This window comes from Hylobates moloch, unplaced genomic scaffold, assembly GCF_009828535.3.
Source record: "Hylobates moloch isolate HMO894 unplaced genomic scaffold, HMol_V3 SCAFFOLD_12, whole genome shotgun sequence".
Lineage (NCBI taxonomy): Eukaryota > Metazoa > Chordata > Mammalia > Primates > Hylobatidae > Hylobates > Hylobates moloch.
The window spans coordinates 51774461-51790311 of record NW_026652287.1 but is presented as its reverse complement, the minus strand read 5'-3'; the positions used below and the strand labels follow the sequence as shown (position 1 = coordinate 51790311).

The 15851-nt window shown below is 59.5% G+C and overlaps 1 protein-coding gene across 4 annotated transcripts in view; it reads right to left on the bottom strand.

The window, feature by feature from the left end:
- Positions 1–240: 240 nt before the first annotated feature.
- Positions 241–15851, bottom strand: part of KLHL26 (kelch like family member 26) — a 32617-nt gene continuing 17006 nt past the window's right edge. For 2 of the 4 annotated variants that reach the window (XM_032170181.2, XM_058425877.1), the window contains exons 2-4: positions 10791–10888; positions 5837–6019; positions 241–3086 (exon numbers count right to left, since the gene is read on the bottom strand). In XM_032170181.2, the coding sequence (XP_032026072.1) occupies positions 1505–3086; positions 5837–6019; positions 10791–10840 (1815 nt within the window). In that variant the 5' untranslated portion in view covers positions 10841–10888 and the 3' untranslated portion in view covers positions 241–1504. The remainder of the gene's footprint in view (positions 3087–5836; positions 6020–10790; positions 10889–15851) is intronic. The other 2 variants (XM_032170180.2, XM_058425878.1) reach the window with 1 other exon arrangement.

Sequence of the window (15851 nt, the reverse complement as noted above, 5' to 3'; positions counted from 1 at the left end):
CGAGGCTCCATCTCAAAAAAACAAAAAAACCAACAACAAAAAATGCCAGGGTGAAAGTCCTGGCCACACTTTCTGCTGCCTCTGTGCCCCTGAGCCAAAGCCCAGCCCCCTGCCAACTCCTCTGAAAGGCTGGAAAAGGCTGAGGCGGGGGAGAGGAGCCCCCAGACATGCGGAGGACACACGAGGAATCTGTGACCAATCAGACCCGAGCCGCACAAGCTCAGTGCTGGGCCGGCTCCATCTCTTCACCATAACATTTTTATTAAATAAAGGGAAATATTAGGAGACGACGTCTGCTAAGATAGGAGGTTAATTCTTTACATGGTGAGTGGGTCACAGAGACAAGACATCAATCGTCTGTTAGCTGCGAGAGAGACACTTTAAGTTGCCCCAAGAGTACAAATCCCATCTATGAGACAGCAGTGCTGGCTTCTTAAAACAAACAAACAAAAAACACAGTAAAACCAATCAAAAAGAAAAGGTTTAGAGGTTCAGACATTAAAACAAATGTGGCCAGAGATGCCACAGAGCCCTTGAAGGGAAAGGCCTCACTGCTGGCTCCATAGCAATGTTGACCCAAAAACAGGGCAGGCCAGGGAGTGGCGGGGTGCAAAGGGGTGGAAAGCAGGGAGGAGAAAAAAGACGCCCCACCAGATCTGTGGCAAGTGACACTATGGGATTCTGAAGTTAGCGTTGCCCTCCAATTGCGGGAAGGGGACTGCCCGGCCAACAGGGCAAATGCAGAGGGCCGGGATGTCTCAGCCAGTTAAGGCCCCACAAGATGCTCAGTGCCAAATGGAAGGTCCAAAGCCCCTAAGGACCGTTTCTAGAAGTTGATATGGTTTTTCCTCCGGAAAGCAGATGAAAACAGGAACTGAGACATGACCAGGGCCTCCCCTCAGCAGCTTGGGATGGGGGAAGGAGGGCACCCCAGGGGAGGCAGACACGTGCCCTCGTCCTCCACCCACCCCAAACCAGGGGCTTCTAAGTCACCTCTCACTGCTCCTGGAGGTCCGTGTGTTATGGACGTTTCGGGTGAGTTTATTTTAAAAACGCGCACAGGAGACTTGGAAGGAGGGTGAGTCATATACCACCGACTTTGGGTTCAATGCTGATGAGCTCACATCTGAATGCCTGAAACCGTGGGGGCTGGGAGGCGGTAAAGAAGTGAGATGGAGCTGCACGGGGACCCCCTGGAGACCTGGGATTCCACCCGCCAGCCCGCGGGGACTCGAGGGCCAGGCGAGGAAACCACCCCGGGGACGAATTTGCCGCCACCACATGTCAGACGCTTCGCAGACAGGCTCCCTTGGATGGACTCGGAGCCAGGATCTGCTTTGGGAAGGAGGGAGGGACCCCTGGGAGGGGGGCTTATCAACGCGGCAGGCCCCTCAAGGGCAGTCTGGGCGAAGGGGGGCACTGGGGTTCTCAGGCAGACGTGCACTCGCCAAGCCCCACTTGGAGACAACATTCGGTCAGGCCAGGGTCCCGGGGGTCTTGAGGGCTACCTCCTGGTCCCGGCCCGGGGCAGCAGGACGGGGGCGCAGGCTATGCCCGCGAAGGACTCCGGGAAGTGCAGGTCCCGCTCCCACTCGTCGGTGTCCGTGTTGTACACCTGTACGATGCCCGTGACGTTGTTGAGCCGCCAGTTGTAGCCCCCGACAATGTAGATCTTCCTCTCCAGCAGGCAGCAGCCGGCCTCTGACTGGCCGGCCCGCATGGGGCTCACGCTGGTCCACTGGTCCGTCTCGGGCACATAGTACTCCACAGCCAGCACGTCGAAGCAGCGGTCCACGTGGTCCATGCGGCCCCCGAGGGCATAGATGCGGCCGCCGGCGCCCACCATGGCGTGCAGCACGCGGGGTTCGCTCATGGGCGCCTTGAACTCCCACTGGTCGGCCACGGGGTCGTAGCAGTGCAGGGCCTTCTTGTCCTCCACTGAGATCCCGTAGCCACCCGAGATGTAGAGGCGGCCCCCTGAGGCGGCCCCAGCGTGGCCCCAGGTACGGCGCTTCAGCGAGCAGGCATAGCCCCACTCATTGCGCCGGGGGCAGTACCGCTCCACGGAGGCCAGGCTGCCGGCTCGGTTGCGGCCGCCCGTGGCATACACCATGCCGCACAGCACGTTCAGCTGGAACTGGATGCGGCTCTCCTGCATGGCCTGCAGGCGCAGCCAGCGATTCAGGTGGGGGTCGTAGCGGTAGCAGGCGTCCACTGCGCCCTCACCGCTGCGGTACTGCAGGTGCTGGCCCCCCGCCACGTACACAAAATTGTCCAGCACGGCCACGCACGTGTGGCTGCAGCCTACCTCCATCTCCGTGAGCTCGCGGAAGTGGCGGGCGCCCGGCTCGGGCAGCTGGTAGACCTTGCTGCTGACCGAGCGGTCGCTGTCGGTGTAGGGCGTGCCGCCGAAGGTGACCAGCGAGGGCACGTCCGAGCGCACGGCGGTGCGCGGAGACTGCATCTCGTGCTGCCGGAAGGGCAGCACCTGGTAGTTGAAAGCCTCCAGCAGGTACTGGCGGCACAGCACGTCCTCCACCATGATGTCCAGCGTCTGCACGCTGTCCACCAGCTCGGACGACTGCATGAGCGGGAAGCGAATGTGGCAGAGCACGTGGCTGGCGCGCGGCCGCCGGGCCGGGTCATGCTGCAGCCAGCGGACGGCTGCGCGGAACAGGTCGATCTCGGCGCAGCTCTGCAGCCGGTTGCTCTGCAGGAAGAAGACCAGGCGCTCCAGCGGCAGGCGCAGGAAGTCCTCCTCCTCAGCGATCTGCAGGAAGTGCCGGAAGGTGAAGGCATCCACCGACTCCCGCAGCGAGGCCAGGCTGAAGGTGGTGGCCATCTGGCCGATGTTGAGGCAGGTCTCCACGCTCATGGCCGCCTTCAGGAACTCCTCGCACAGCTCCACCACGGGCAGCATCTGCAAGAACACAGCCGCGCCCAGCACGTCCTGCACACAGTCCAGGTCCAGTGTCACCTCGGCGCTGTAGGCGAAGTCGATGATGTGCCGCAGGCCACGGGCCGACACGCCCTTCAGCTCGATGATGTCCTGGCTTGCCTCCCGCATGCCGCCGGTGAACATGGCCCTGAAAGGCAGAAAGAAACACAACGTGTGGCTCGCAGTGGCTGAGGGGCGTTTTGGCCAGCCAGGAATGATCTGGCCTGGGGAACAGTGGCCTGGAGACACAGAACACAGGGCACAGCCAGCAAGAGGAAAGTAGGCGGAATGCCCATTAAAAACATGGAAAGGGGCCGGGCGCAGTGGCTCATGCCTGTAATCCCAGCACTTTGGGAAGCCAAGGCGGGTGGATCACGAGGTCAAGATATCGAGACCACAGCACTGCACTCCAGCCTGGGCGACAGAGTGAGACTCGGTCACACACACACAAAAAAAACATGCAAAGGCTGGGCGCAGTGGCTCATGCCTGTAATCCTAGCACTTTGGGAGGCCGAGGTGGGTGGATCACCTGATGTCAGGAGTTCAAGACCAGCCTGGAGGTTGCAGTGAGCCGAGATCATGCCTCTGCACTGCAGCCTGGACAACAAGAGTGAGATTCCATCTCAAACAAACAAAAAAACAAAAAAACCATGCAAAAAAAAAAAGACAGATTTTGAATCCACCCAAGCCATGCATCTTCCTATAAATAGCAACTCCCTGCTTGGCCCCTCTGCAGAGGACCCTGCCCCTGCCCCTTCATGACTAGATCATGTTGGAGCTGCAGGAGCGGTGGCCCGGGTCAGCCTCGCCCACAATGTGCCTGGTGGGGGTGCGGTTAGAGGGGCCAGGTATGGCAGTGCAGGATGAGAACACACCCTGTGGCTCTGGGGACAGATCTGCAGCCCCACTTGACACCTGAGCTCAGGAACTGCAAGGCCAGTGCTCCGGAGGTGCCGTGCACCACAGTTCAGCCCTCACCTTGTTCACTGACCTAAGCAGGCAGCTCTGACGTGCCCAGCCTGAGTCTCAACAACCATCATGTGAAGAGGGGAAGGTAATGAGGGTCCCCAAGAATGAAGCCCCCACCAGGAGGCTGTGCTGGGGTGACTGCTGTCTCCAGAGACAGGCTTAGGTGGTTGGGGAAGCGCCTCCCACCCAACAGCTATGTCCCCAGCCTCCATTGAGACCCGAGCTCCGCCCTTGTACCGCTGTGCTCTGGGAGGCAGCACATGAGAGTGGGAGGGGACACAGGCTCCCATGAGGGAGGGCAGTGGGGAGGCACAGGGTTCTAGGTCACAGTTCCCCTACAGCATTTAGGGTGTTCCCCAACAGAAGAGGGGAGAGCACCCCAGCTCCAGGGGAATGGGTGGTTCCTTCCAGGGGGCGCAATGGCATGGCATAGTAACTCGCACTCCTGCCAGTGCACCTCCCCTGATGGCCGTCCGAGGAGGAGGGAACATCCCTTGTGCATTTGACCCACAGAGGCCTGTCCCCTAGTCTTGCACCTCATGTGAGCCAGGCTCAGGGCTACAGGGGCAAGGACAGCTGCCAGGGTGCTATTTCGGGGCCGCCCACTGACATCTGCCCAACGAGCCGCGCTTCAGCATCTTTGAGCGGTCCAAGAGCAGTAAGTACGCTGCCAGCTCCCCAGACCCTGCCCCGCTTGTCCCCACGGGTCCCCGCTGGCCCTCGGGCATGATGCGATGAAGGCAGAGGCAGTCGCGGGCGACAGGAGGGAGCTTTGCCTTTTAAGGTCTCGCTGGCTGCAGTGCCAGCACAGGGGAGCCTTTAAAGGGCATTGCTGGCTGGGCTGGCCCACCCGTCCCCAAATCCAGAATAAAAATAGAAGCGGCGCCCCAGTTGGCTCGGCTGCGGCGGCCCCCACAACAGCCTCATTGAGCCGACGGGGCAGGCAGCCCGGGCCTCGGGGAACGTGTGGCTGAACGGCACACCTGGGTTGGGGCCTGGGAACCTCCCCAGGGCTGCCCAGCTCTCTCTGGCGGGGTCACTGCCTGGCAGGAAGGAGGCTCACCTGCTGGTCACCCAGGGAGGGAGACCACTCAGCCCTGCAACAGCCCCCAGCTGGCGAGGAGAATGCACCCCCCACCCCACAGCCCTGCTCTGTGGTGCTCTCACTTCTGGCCCGGCCACGGCACAGGGACAGACAGTGCCCGCCATGGCTTCTTCTGTCACATGGGGGAAATGCCCACAGCTCAGGGCGACAGGGAGGAGAACTCATCTGGGCTCATCTGAACCCAGGACATGGTGTTGGCAGACACAGGGTCCCTGCGGCCCTCGATGCCCCTCCAGTCCCCCAGCTGTCCTGCTCCAGGTGTCCTGAGGGGATGCCCTGAGGGCAGGGGCTTGTGACTGTTTCACTCTCATCCCTGCTGCATCCCAAGGACTAGAATAGTGCCTGGCATACAGCAGGCATCAAGTAAAGACAGATTGGGCTGGGCGCGGTGGCTCACACCTATAATCCCAGCACTTTGGGAGGCCGAGGCAGGTGGATCACGAGGTCAGGAGATCAAGACCATTCTGGCTAACATGGTGAAACCCCGTCTCTACTAAAAATATAAAAAATTAGCCAGGTGTGGTGGCATGCACCTGTAGTCCCAGCTACTCGGGAGGCTGAGGCAGGAGAATCGCTTGAACCCAGGAGGCGGAGGTTGCAGTTAGCCGAGATTGTGCCACTGCACTCCAGCCTGGGCAACAGCGTGAGACTCCATCTCAAAAAAAAAAAAAAAAAAAAGAAGAGCAGCCAGCACCAGCTGTTCTCCCTCGAAGCCATCCCTGGGTAGCACTGAGACAGGCCCCCTTTAGAAAGTGGGTGCCATCTGCCCTGTCCCTGTCCCCACAGGCAGCCGCCCCTCCCAGCTGCCCGGGGCCAGCGCTTACCTGAAGTAGTCACTGCAGGCAGCCAGGACGACCTTGTGTGCAGGAAAGGCCTCTCTGTTAATAGTCAGCACAACATCGAGGAGCTGGCCCTGAGCGCGGAGAGTGGCCAGGCCCTGCAGGAGGCTGGTGCTGTGGCTGGGCGCCGAGAAGGTGCACTTGAGGGCCCCGTTCTTGTCGGCCATGCTGCGGGGAAAGCAGAGGTGGGGACATGGCCCAGAGGTTCACACACACACTATGACCTTGAACAGAACACTCAGTGCAAGAAGCCAGGCATAGGCCGGGCGCGGTGGCTCACGCTTGTAATCCCAGCACTTTGGGAGGCTGAGGCGGGCGGATCACGAGGTCAGGAGATCGAGACCACAGTGAAATCCCGTCTCTACTAAAAATACAAAAAAAAATTAGCCGGGCGTGGTGGCGGGCACCTGTAGTCCCAGCTGCTCGGAGAGGCTGAGGCAGGAGAATGGCGTGAACCCGGGAGGCGGAGCTTGCAGTGAGCCGAGATTGCGCCACTGCACTCCAGCCTGGGTGACAGAGCGAGACTCTGTCTCAAAAAAAAAAAAAAAAAAAAAAAGAAGCCAGACACAAAAGGCTGCGCTATGTATGACTCCGCTGACGTGAAATGCCCAGAACAGGCAAATCCGCAGAGACAAGAAGCAGATGGGTGCCACCAAGGGCTGGGGGGGGGGGGGAGTGACTGCTGATGGGGTGGGGTCTCCTTTTGGAGGGATGAGAATGTTCTGGAACTAGACAGAGGTGGTGTTTGCACACCACTGTGAATCTACTAAATGCCACTGAATTGTCCACCTTCAGACAGTTTTATGTCACGTGAATTTCACTTCAATAAAAAAACCAAAGGACACATGGGAGCCTTCTCAAGTCCCCTGCAAGCCCTGCCACAGCCCCTCGCACCCCAGAGTATATGAGCCCTCTGTGGTCCAGCCCCCACTGCCCCTACTGCCCCCTCATCCCCTCTTCTCCAGCCCCACCACCTCTTTGCTATTTCATTTGGGGAAACTATTGAACGGATCAATGAATGAATAGCTTAGGAGCTATTAACACACCACTTCTTCCTCAGAACACAACAGAGGGTGGACCCTGGTGCCACCTCCAGGATCAGTCCCCTCCAAGACCCCCACCCCCACTGGGCTGAGGCACCCTGCTCTGTCCTGATGTCCTCTGCCCTCTGGCATTTGCTCTCCCATTCCTGGGACCCACGCCTGCCCGTAAGCAAGGGCCAGGAATGTGGGCACTGATCTTTCCAAGAAAGCGGGAGACGGAAGGCTCCTTGGCTCCACTGCCAGCCAGCCCCAAAACCACAGTGGGCATTAAAGAGCCAACATCAAACACAGGGCGCACAGTGGGCACTCAGTCAACATAGCAGCTGCCACCGGAGGTCCCTGACCTCCCCCTCCGGCCACCCTTCCAGAGACCCTTGGGAAAGGGTGAGTGATCAAGACAAACTGCTGGGGAGAGGGGCTGCAGGGCCAGGCACTGACCACAGCCCTGCAAGGCACCACAGGCAGAGAAGTTGCCCAAGCCCCAGCCCTGCCTGTAAGGCGCTCCATGTCCTAGAGGGTGGGGACATAGCACGAAGGACCCAGTGTGGGGCCTGTGCTCAGTGGAAAGCCTTTGAGTCCCTGGGGAGGCAGGACATATGCTACTCAGAGCCCAATGCCACGGTCATCTAGGCTGACCAGCAATGCTGTGGTGCCGGGGGTGCTGGAGCCCGGACCTGGTGTTTGCCTGGGAGGGTCGGGGTGCAGCCTTCTGAAAGCTGAGGAGGGTGGGGAAGGAAAGGGGTCCAGGTGCACCCTGAGACTCTGGCTTGTCCCCGTGGCCTTTCCCCTGCCAAGTGGAGGGGACGCTCACCTCCACTCCTCCCCTCCTCCCCTCCCCACACATCTGCCCCAATCGCACTTGACCAGGCTGCTGCCGTGAGCCGAGCCTCGGCTCTTTTCCCTAGACCCATGACAGATCCACAGTTGTGAGGCTAGTGAGGAGCATGTCACAGGCTCATGGGCCGCCCTCCCCTATCCAGCCCCCAACAGGGGCCCAGCACCTGCCTGGACATCTCCAGGGGCAGGGTCTCGTTGCTTCCATGAATGCCATGCCCTCTCTGCGACGGGTGTCCAGGCTGCCTGGGGCCAAAGCTGCATCCTGCATGTGCCTCTGAGGACACTCAAGGTGACCACATCTCTCCTTGTCCCCAGCTTGCCTCATTGGCTTTGCAAACTCCTCTTCCCTGCCCGTGCGTGCAGGGATGCAGCATAAATGAGACAAAGTAGGCCCTGTCCTCATGGGCATGTGGTCCAGGCAATGGGGACCAAAAGGGGTCAGATCACCCAGAATCAGCTTTGTGTTGCAGCTGTGGCAAGGGTTGTGCCATTGGGCTCTGGGTGACCCCTGCTGGCCTTTCTGTGGACACTTTGTCTCCCAGAAGTATGCATGAGCCTTGCCAGCCTTTGCCATTTTGATTTTGGTCTGGCTTTTCCTTAGAAGTTCAAGGAGATTTGGGGGGAGGGATGGGAGGACTTCTTGTGCCTCCTGTAAAGCCCTTGGAGGCAGGTGTGCATGTGTACATTTTCATCAGAAGAAACACGTCGCACTGGGGCAAGTTCATCATGGGGCCACTTAGTCCTTAGGAGCATATTTACCATGCTCTTCCATATATAAAGAGCATCAAGAAATCAATACAATATAGCCAGGCATGCTGGCATGAGCCTGTGTTCCCAGCTACTTGGGAGGCTGAGGTGGGAGGATCACTTGAGCTCAGGAGGTGGAGGCTGCAGTGAGCCATGTTTGTGCCACTGCACTCCAGCCTGGGCGACAGAGTGAGATCGAAAGATGCACAAAGAATGTGGGCTGATGGTTCCCAGGAAAGCAAGCAGAGCTGGCTGGAAAGACGTAAGAGTCAGTCTCGCAGTCAGGGAAGCACACTCTCGGGGGGGCTTATGAAGCAAGGTGACCCCCAGGAAGGCAGCTGGGTAGACCCAGCAACACTCTAAACGCTCACGTCCTTTACCCAACAACTCTATTTCTGAAACTTACCCAAATACCATCTCTAGGGGCCACAGACGAGAAATAAGCTAACCACCCTTAGAGGAGAACCGTGGAATCACAGCACCTTCCGAGTGAGGGCTGCCCTATAGATTGGTGAGGAGGCTGACACATCTTAGGGAAGATGTTGCATGCAGGGGATGACGTCAAGGCTGCAGGAGGAAGGAAGAGGCAGAGTGCACACAGTGGGATGCTATTTGGGCTCAAAGTGCCACACATATGCATCTGCCCATGAGTGCACAGAACATATCTGGAGAACTGAGAAGTTGGACAGAGAGGACCTCCCTCTGGGGAGGAGAGGGGCTGCTGCCCTGCCCCCTGCTATTCTGATGACTGAGGAATAGGAAACCAGGGAGGTGGGCCAGTGTTCCAAGCATGGGATCTCTGGGTTCCCCAGCAAGCAGAGAGGGTGCCCGGAACCCAGAAGGCAGGATCAGTTCAGCTGGCTAGCAGGGCATCTCAGAGGAGACATCAGGGGCCAGCAGCCTGGGCCAAGCCAGCTCTGCTTAGCTGGGAACTCAGCAGTCACTCAACCACCCAGGCCTCAGCTACAAAGCAGGGGCAAATGACCGTCCAGATCCCCAGCCCCGGGGCCGCTGGAGGATGAGATGAGCAAACGCAGAGCCCTGGGACCCAGGCTGCCACTAGCACGTGACAACTACACACTCAGAGAATTTGGATGCTCCCATCTGGAATTTAGGACACCCCAGGCCCAGAAAGCAGGGTGAGGCCCATCCACTGCTGGTTACAGGGCACAGGGCCCATGCTGGACCAAAGAGGGGAGGAAGCAGCTTGTCCTCCCCAGGCCTCCTCCTCATGCCCCGGTGATGCCTGACATGTTCCACATGGCTATTTCCTTCCTCTCATCTTAGGGATGGGACAACTGTCCCTGAGGCCCCTGACGTCACCCTCACTGCCGCCCCTGTGAAACCAAACCCACCCCGCTGCAGCCCCTCTTGGGGAACTCAGAGAGGGAGGAGGCCAGTAGGGGCAGGAGTCCCCCAGCCTGGACGGAGAAGCGAGACACAGCCTGGGCGGAGGTGGGCAGGCGGAGGAGGAGGGAGGGCCGGGGCCAGGGCTGATGACTAAGGTCCTCTCCAGCCGGCCACTGGGAGGAGGGGAAGGACCCATTACTCAGGCCGGTCCAGACAGGGGGCGGCCGGCACGGCGGGGCCACAGGCCCCCAGGAAGGCGGTGGCCCTGAGCTGGTCCGAGTCTCCAGACGGCCACTCGAGTCACGGTCACCCGCACGTGAGTCATCGGAGCCAATGCGTCAGCAGCCCCAGCCAGGGCCGTCTCAAGAGGCCATTGCTGCCCGCCCTGGCTGCACCCTCTGCCCGAATCTGGCCTCTGAGTGGCCACACGCCCCCGCTACAGGCCTAGCCCGGGCTAGGGGCCATTCTGATACCCACTTGCCACTGTATCCCCCCAGCAATGTCATCGGGCACCCTGGCCAGGCCCAGGCCTGTGCTGGACCCGAGGACATGCCCAGGTCTGCCCTGGCGACACCACCCCTGCTCCTCTCAGATGTCCCAGTGCAGGGATGTGCTGGGGCTGACATCAAGGGAGCCTGGGTGGGGTAAACTCCCCCAGGTGGGAGTTATGGGATTCCCGAGATCTCCAAGGCTTGCCCCAGGACCACCTGCTCGCTACTGAAACACCCTGTGGAGGCTCCTTCCCTCCCCACACTGTTCCTTCGTGCGGCCCTCGAACCCTCGCCTGAGAGTCTGCTCTGGGGGAACCCAGCCCAAGGCACGATGGCCTCGTGGGGGAGGTCACAGGAAGCTCAGAGTTGCAGAGGCTGCGGCCAGGCACCCTAGGGATGAAGCCTCGTGGGAGGATCAGGAGCAGGGGGAGGTGGGGGCTGCCTAGGGAGACAACAGTGAGGGGCACGCACCTGTCAGGGCAGGCACCCCTCCTCCGGCCCCAGGCTGGCCTCATCTCCATGGTCGGCTTCCCAACCCACGAGAAGTGATCCAAAGCCCTAGAACGGTTCTTTTCATTGGAATGTCCAAAAAGAAAAAAAAAAGGGCAAGAACAAGAAAGAATTTCATGGAAACATTTCTTTGGGGTTTTGTAAAATCCTTTCCCACCCCTACGCGGAGCCCAGCGCTCGGGCCAGAACGGAGCCTGCCGGCATTGCCCCTCATAGGCGGTTCTGACGCGCACAGTCCCTCACTTCCCCTCAAAGAGGAGAGCACTTCCACTTTCCAAGCCAATTCTGGTTTTATTGTCCATGTGGCTCGAAAGAGCACAGCAGCGCAGCACAGCTGGTTGGCTCCCACCCCGGCTGATGCGATGCCGCCCCAGGGTCCCGGTGCATGGGTGGGGAAGAGGCTGTACTTCAGGGGACAGCAGGGGACGCCAGGGCCGGCTGAGAAGCCACTGCCCACTCCCTAGCCTCTCTCCCAGCCAGTCCCAGGCTGACAACTGGACCAAGACCATCCTGAGAGCTTTGTCTGAGATCCAGCAAGAGAGGGAAACAGAGACTTGGAGAGAGAATGACAGAGACTTAGAGGGGACAGAGACCCAGAGGGGAACCGGGACCCAGAGAAAGAAAAACAGGACCCAGAGAGAAGGGGACAGATACCCAGAGAGAGAGAAACAGATTCAGAGATAAAGGGACAGAGACTTAGAGGGTACAGAGACCCAGAGGGGAACAGGGACCCAGAGAAAGGTTGACAGAGACCCAGAGAAAAGGAGATAGAGACCTAGAGAGAGGGGGACAGGGACCCAGAGAAAGGGAGAGGGAGAGACAGAGGCCCAGCAAGAGGAGGAGAAAAAAACCCAGAGAGAGAGGAAGACAGATACCTAGAGACAGGGAGACAGAGACCCAGAGAGAGGGAGACGGAGAGAGAGACCCAGAGGGAGAGGGAAAGAGAGACTTCAGCAAGAGGGAGAGAAAGAGACCCAGAGAGAGAGGAAGACAGAGACCCAGGGAGAGAGGGAGACAGAGACCTAGAGAGACAGAGAGGGAGACAGAGACCCAGGGAGAGGGAGACAGAGACCTAGGGAGAGAGAGACAGAGACCCAGAAACAGGGAGACAGAGACCCAGAGAGACAGGGAGAGAGATACAGGGAAAGAGGAACAGAGAGCCAGTGAAAGGAGGGGAAACAGAGATGGTGGGAGGGGTGGGGGTGACAGTGACCAGGCAGTGTGGGTGTGGAAGGTGGTGTGGGGCTCGAGTGCCAGAGCTGTGGGGGGCCTGGAATCCCACCACCAACCTCTCATCCTCACAGCCACCACCCTGCTCTCCAACCACGCTGACACCTTCTCTCATGACCCTTCCCACCCACTCTGACCTCACCAAGCAGGCACAGGTCTTCACACGCAGCCTCACAAATCCCCAGCAGCCAGGGAGGTCACAGGCTCAGTATCCCTCTCCAAGATGGGAACACCGAGGCCCAGGGTGCCCCTGCTCCCCCACCACCCCCACCCCTGGCCACCAGCAGCTGCAGTCCTCGCTGGCTCTTGGGCACGTGCCTCGAGGGTAAAAGGTGCAGAAAGGCAGGGTCCCACCCGTTCCACAAAGGCAGCTCCCCCAGTACTGTTGCCATGGTGACCACAATGTTTCACAGCACTGGGGACTGCTCCCAGCCCACAGGATGGAGTGGCTGGGTTCCCACACCTCATGCTGGCCCTCAAACGCTCCGGCCCCCATGCTCACGTCAGCAAGCTTTCCCGTGGGACAGCTCAGAGGCCCCTGAGGCCCGGCCACCCTGCTTCTCCCCCAGACTGCCCAAGGCTACTTCCTGGGGTTATCCCTCCTGATAAAGGGCCGCCTCTTCCAAGGCACCTGCTGTTCTCTGCCTCCCTCAGCTCCCGTGGGAGGGGAGGAAAGATAATGGCTTCTGCATGGACAAGCGGGACAGCCCAGGAGCGGGTGCAGGGCCCCACCGCAGTGTCCCAGCAGGCCAGGACACTCAGCCACTGACAGACCCAGAGACTGGGACAGAGGGACAGAGATGGGGAGACAGAGACCCAGAAACAGAGGGACAGGGACACAGAGATGGCGACAGAGACAAAGAGACAGAGACACAGAGACAGGGAGACAGAGACCCAGATATGGAGATATGGAGACACAGAGACTCAGAGACAGGGAGACAGAGACCTAGAGACTCAGAGACAGGGAGACACAGACCCAGGGAGAGGGAGACAGAGACCCAGAGATGGAGACAGAGACCCAGAGATGAAGACACAGAGACTCAGAGATAGGGAGACACAGACCCAGAGACAGGGAGACAGAGACTTCAACCACACTGATACCTTCTCTCATGACCCTTGTCTCATGACAGAGACAGGGAGACACAGACCCAGAGACAGGGAGACAGAGATCCAGGGACAGGGAGACAGAGATCCAGAGACAGAGGGACAGAGACCCAGAGACAGGGAGACAGAGACCCAGAGACAAAGGGACAGAGACTCAGAGATAGGGAGACAGATCCAGAGACAGGGGACAGAGATGCAGAAACAGAGGGACAGAGACTCAGAGACAGAGATGCAAAGACAGAAGGACAGAGACCCAGAGACAGGGAGACAGAGACCCAGGGAGAGAGGGACAGAGACTCAGAGACAGGGAGACAGAGACTGCAGCTCAGGGGCCACTAGGGTGCAGCTGTCTGTGTCTCCCTCCTGCTTGACATGCTGATTTTCTCCAACATCTTCACGAATCATTTCAAACAAGAACCCACCACTCCCGCCCTGTGCTGGGAGGGCAGGCATGCTGGGCAGGCCAGGCAGGGTCAGAGCCACCCTAACCCCGCAGCCTCCCCCCCCCCCCCCCCCCCCCCCCCCCCCCCCCCCAAGAGCCCCGTGCTACTGAGGCAGACAGGGCTCGCCATGAGCTGCACCTGTTGGCCCAACTCACACAGCGTCCTGCATGGATGCCCTCTGACCCCTGCGAAGGACGCCCTGGCCTTCCCCTTCCTCCCACCCTCCTGATCCGGAGCCATTCCCTGCCTGTCTGTCCTTGGCTTCAGCCTGTCTGTGCCTGATGGGTGGGGACAGAATGACAGGAGACAGGGCATCTGGGAGTGCCTAGCAGGAGGCCACTGTACCCAGGGCTGGCACCCCCAGACAGCCCCCAAGTGACGGCCAGGGACACCAAGGCTCAGAGAGGGTGGTGGGCTGCCCAAGTCACAGCGGGAGTTCAGGGAGGGCAGGCAGGCAGGCTTCGGAATCGAGGATCAATTGGAAAGGACCACCACCAATGACCCCAAGGACCCAGTGAGGTGGCAGGAGACACTCCCTGCTCTCAGGCTCAGCAGGTTGAGAGGTGAAGCCCACAGAGCTGGGAGCAGAAAGCTGAGGCCCGTCCACCCCTATCCTGCAGGTCCCCCGCCAACCCCACCATGAAGCCAGGGCAAGCTGCGTGGGCTCCCCTTTCCTGAGCCTTGCTTAAACCTTCCAGAAGACAGGGGGTTAGAGGTGCAATGGTTTGCAAGCTGTCATCTCAGGAGCATGGGGGTGTTCTAGATGAGGAAGGAGGCTGGAGGCATGGGTGGGTGAATGATGGATGCGTGTGGCCACCCCTCACCTGCTCCTCAGGGGTCACCATAAGCCCAGTGCCCTCAAGGCCGGGCTGTGATCTCCTGCCCTAATCCCAGCCTCTGACCAATGCCACCGGGAGTCCAGGATGTGTAGGGCTCTGACTGTGCCCAGTGGACAGGAAGACGCTATGCACAGCGCCCCCATCCCGGACTTGCCCAACTCCAGCCACTTCTCAAGGCCAACAAGAAGGAAGCCCCACCATCCAAACAAAGGCCCAGAAGACAAGGGGGTGTTCAGACCCCAGTCCCTGACCAGCGGCAAGCTCTCTGCCTCCACAGCATGAAGACAAGGGGGTATTCAGACCCCACCTCCCTGACCAGCAGCAAGCTCTCTGCCTCCATAGCACCCCTCCCATCCTGGCTCATGTCCAGATGACAATGCTGGGGCGTCTCCATCAGAACAGCCTTCACCGACCGAGGAAGCACTCAGTCTGTGCAGTCTTGGCTCCTGGCCCACCTTTTGGCAGGCAGTCTCTGAAGGGGCACTGCTACCATCCCATCTTACAGATGGGGAAATCGAGGCACAGAGCAGTTCACCACTGGCCCAAAGTTATACAGTAAACAGAGGCAGGGGGACACCAGGCTTGGCCAAAGGAGGCCTTCCTCAGCCAACACACGGGTGCTGGTCAACCTCTCCCCAGCCCCAGATGGGTGGGCCTCTGATCGTGACCATCACACAGATGGGGAGACTGAGGCTCAGAGGGCTGAGACAGCTCACCAAGGCTCTGCCTGAGCTGGAAGGATGGACATGGAGCTGAACAGCAGGAAGAGCAAGACAGGGGCTTTTCAAGGCCGGCCCCAGGCAAGAATGTGGATTTACCCCACTAGTCCTCCAGCCACCCTGCAAGAGAGGGAATCCCACTCTGCAGATGAGGGGGTGGTGCCTGCCAGGTCCCGCTGGGAGAGCCTCAGTCTATGGCTCATCAGCCACCCCACCTCCCTGATCCCCACCTGGGCCGTTTTTGTCTTCCCTACTCCTCACTCCATCTGCCACATCATCTGTTTCCAGATTGTCTCCCATGGCTGAAAGGGGAACCCCATGGAAGCCGGGCAGGCAGGGTTCTGTCTCCTGCAATGTCCTGGTGCTCACCGCCATGCCTAGCATATGGTTGGAGCTCAGTCTTGCTTGTCAACTGGATGGGTGGATGAGCAGTCAAGTGAATGGACAGCTAGATGGATGGGTAAATGACTGGGTGGATGGGCAAATGGTAGACAGACAGATGAATGGGTGGGTAGATGGGTGAATCGGTGGGTGGATGGGCAAATGGGCGGGTGAATGGATGGGTAAGTGGGTGGAGGGAGGGGTGAATGGATGAGTGGATGGATGGGTGGACAGATGGGTGGGTAGATGGATGGGTGGGTAGATGGATAGATGGATGGGTGGATGAAAGGGCGCGTGGATGGATAG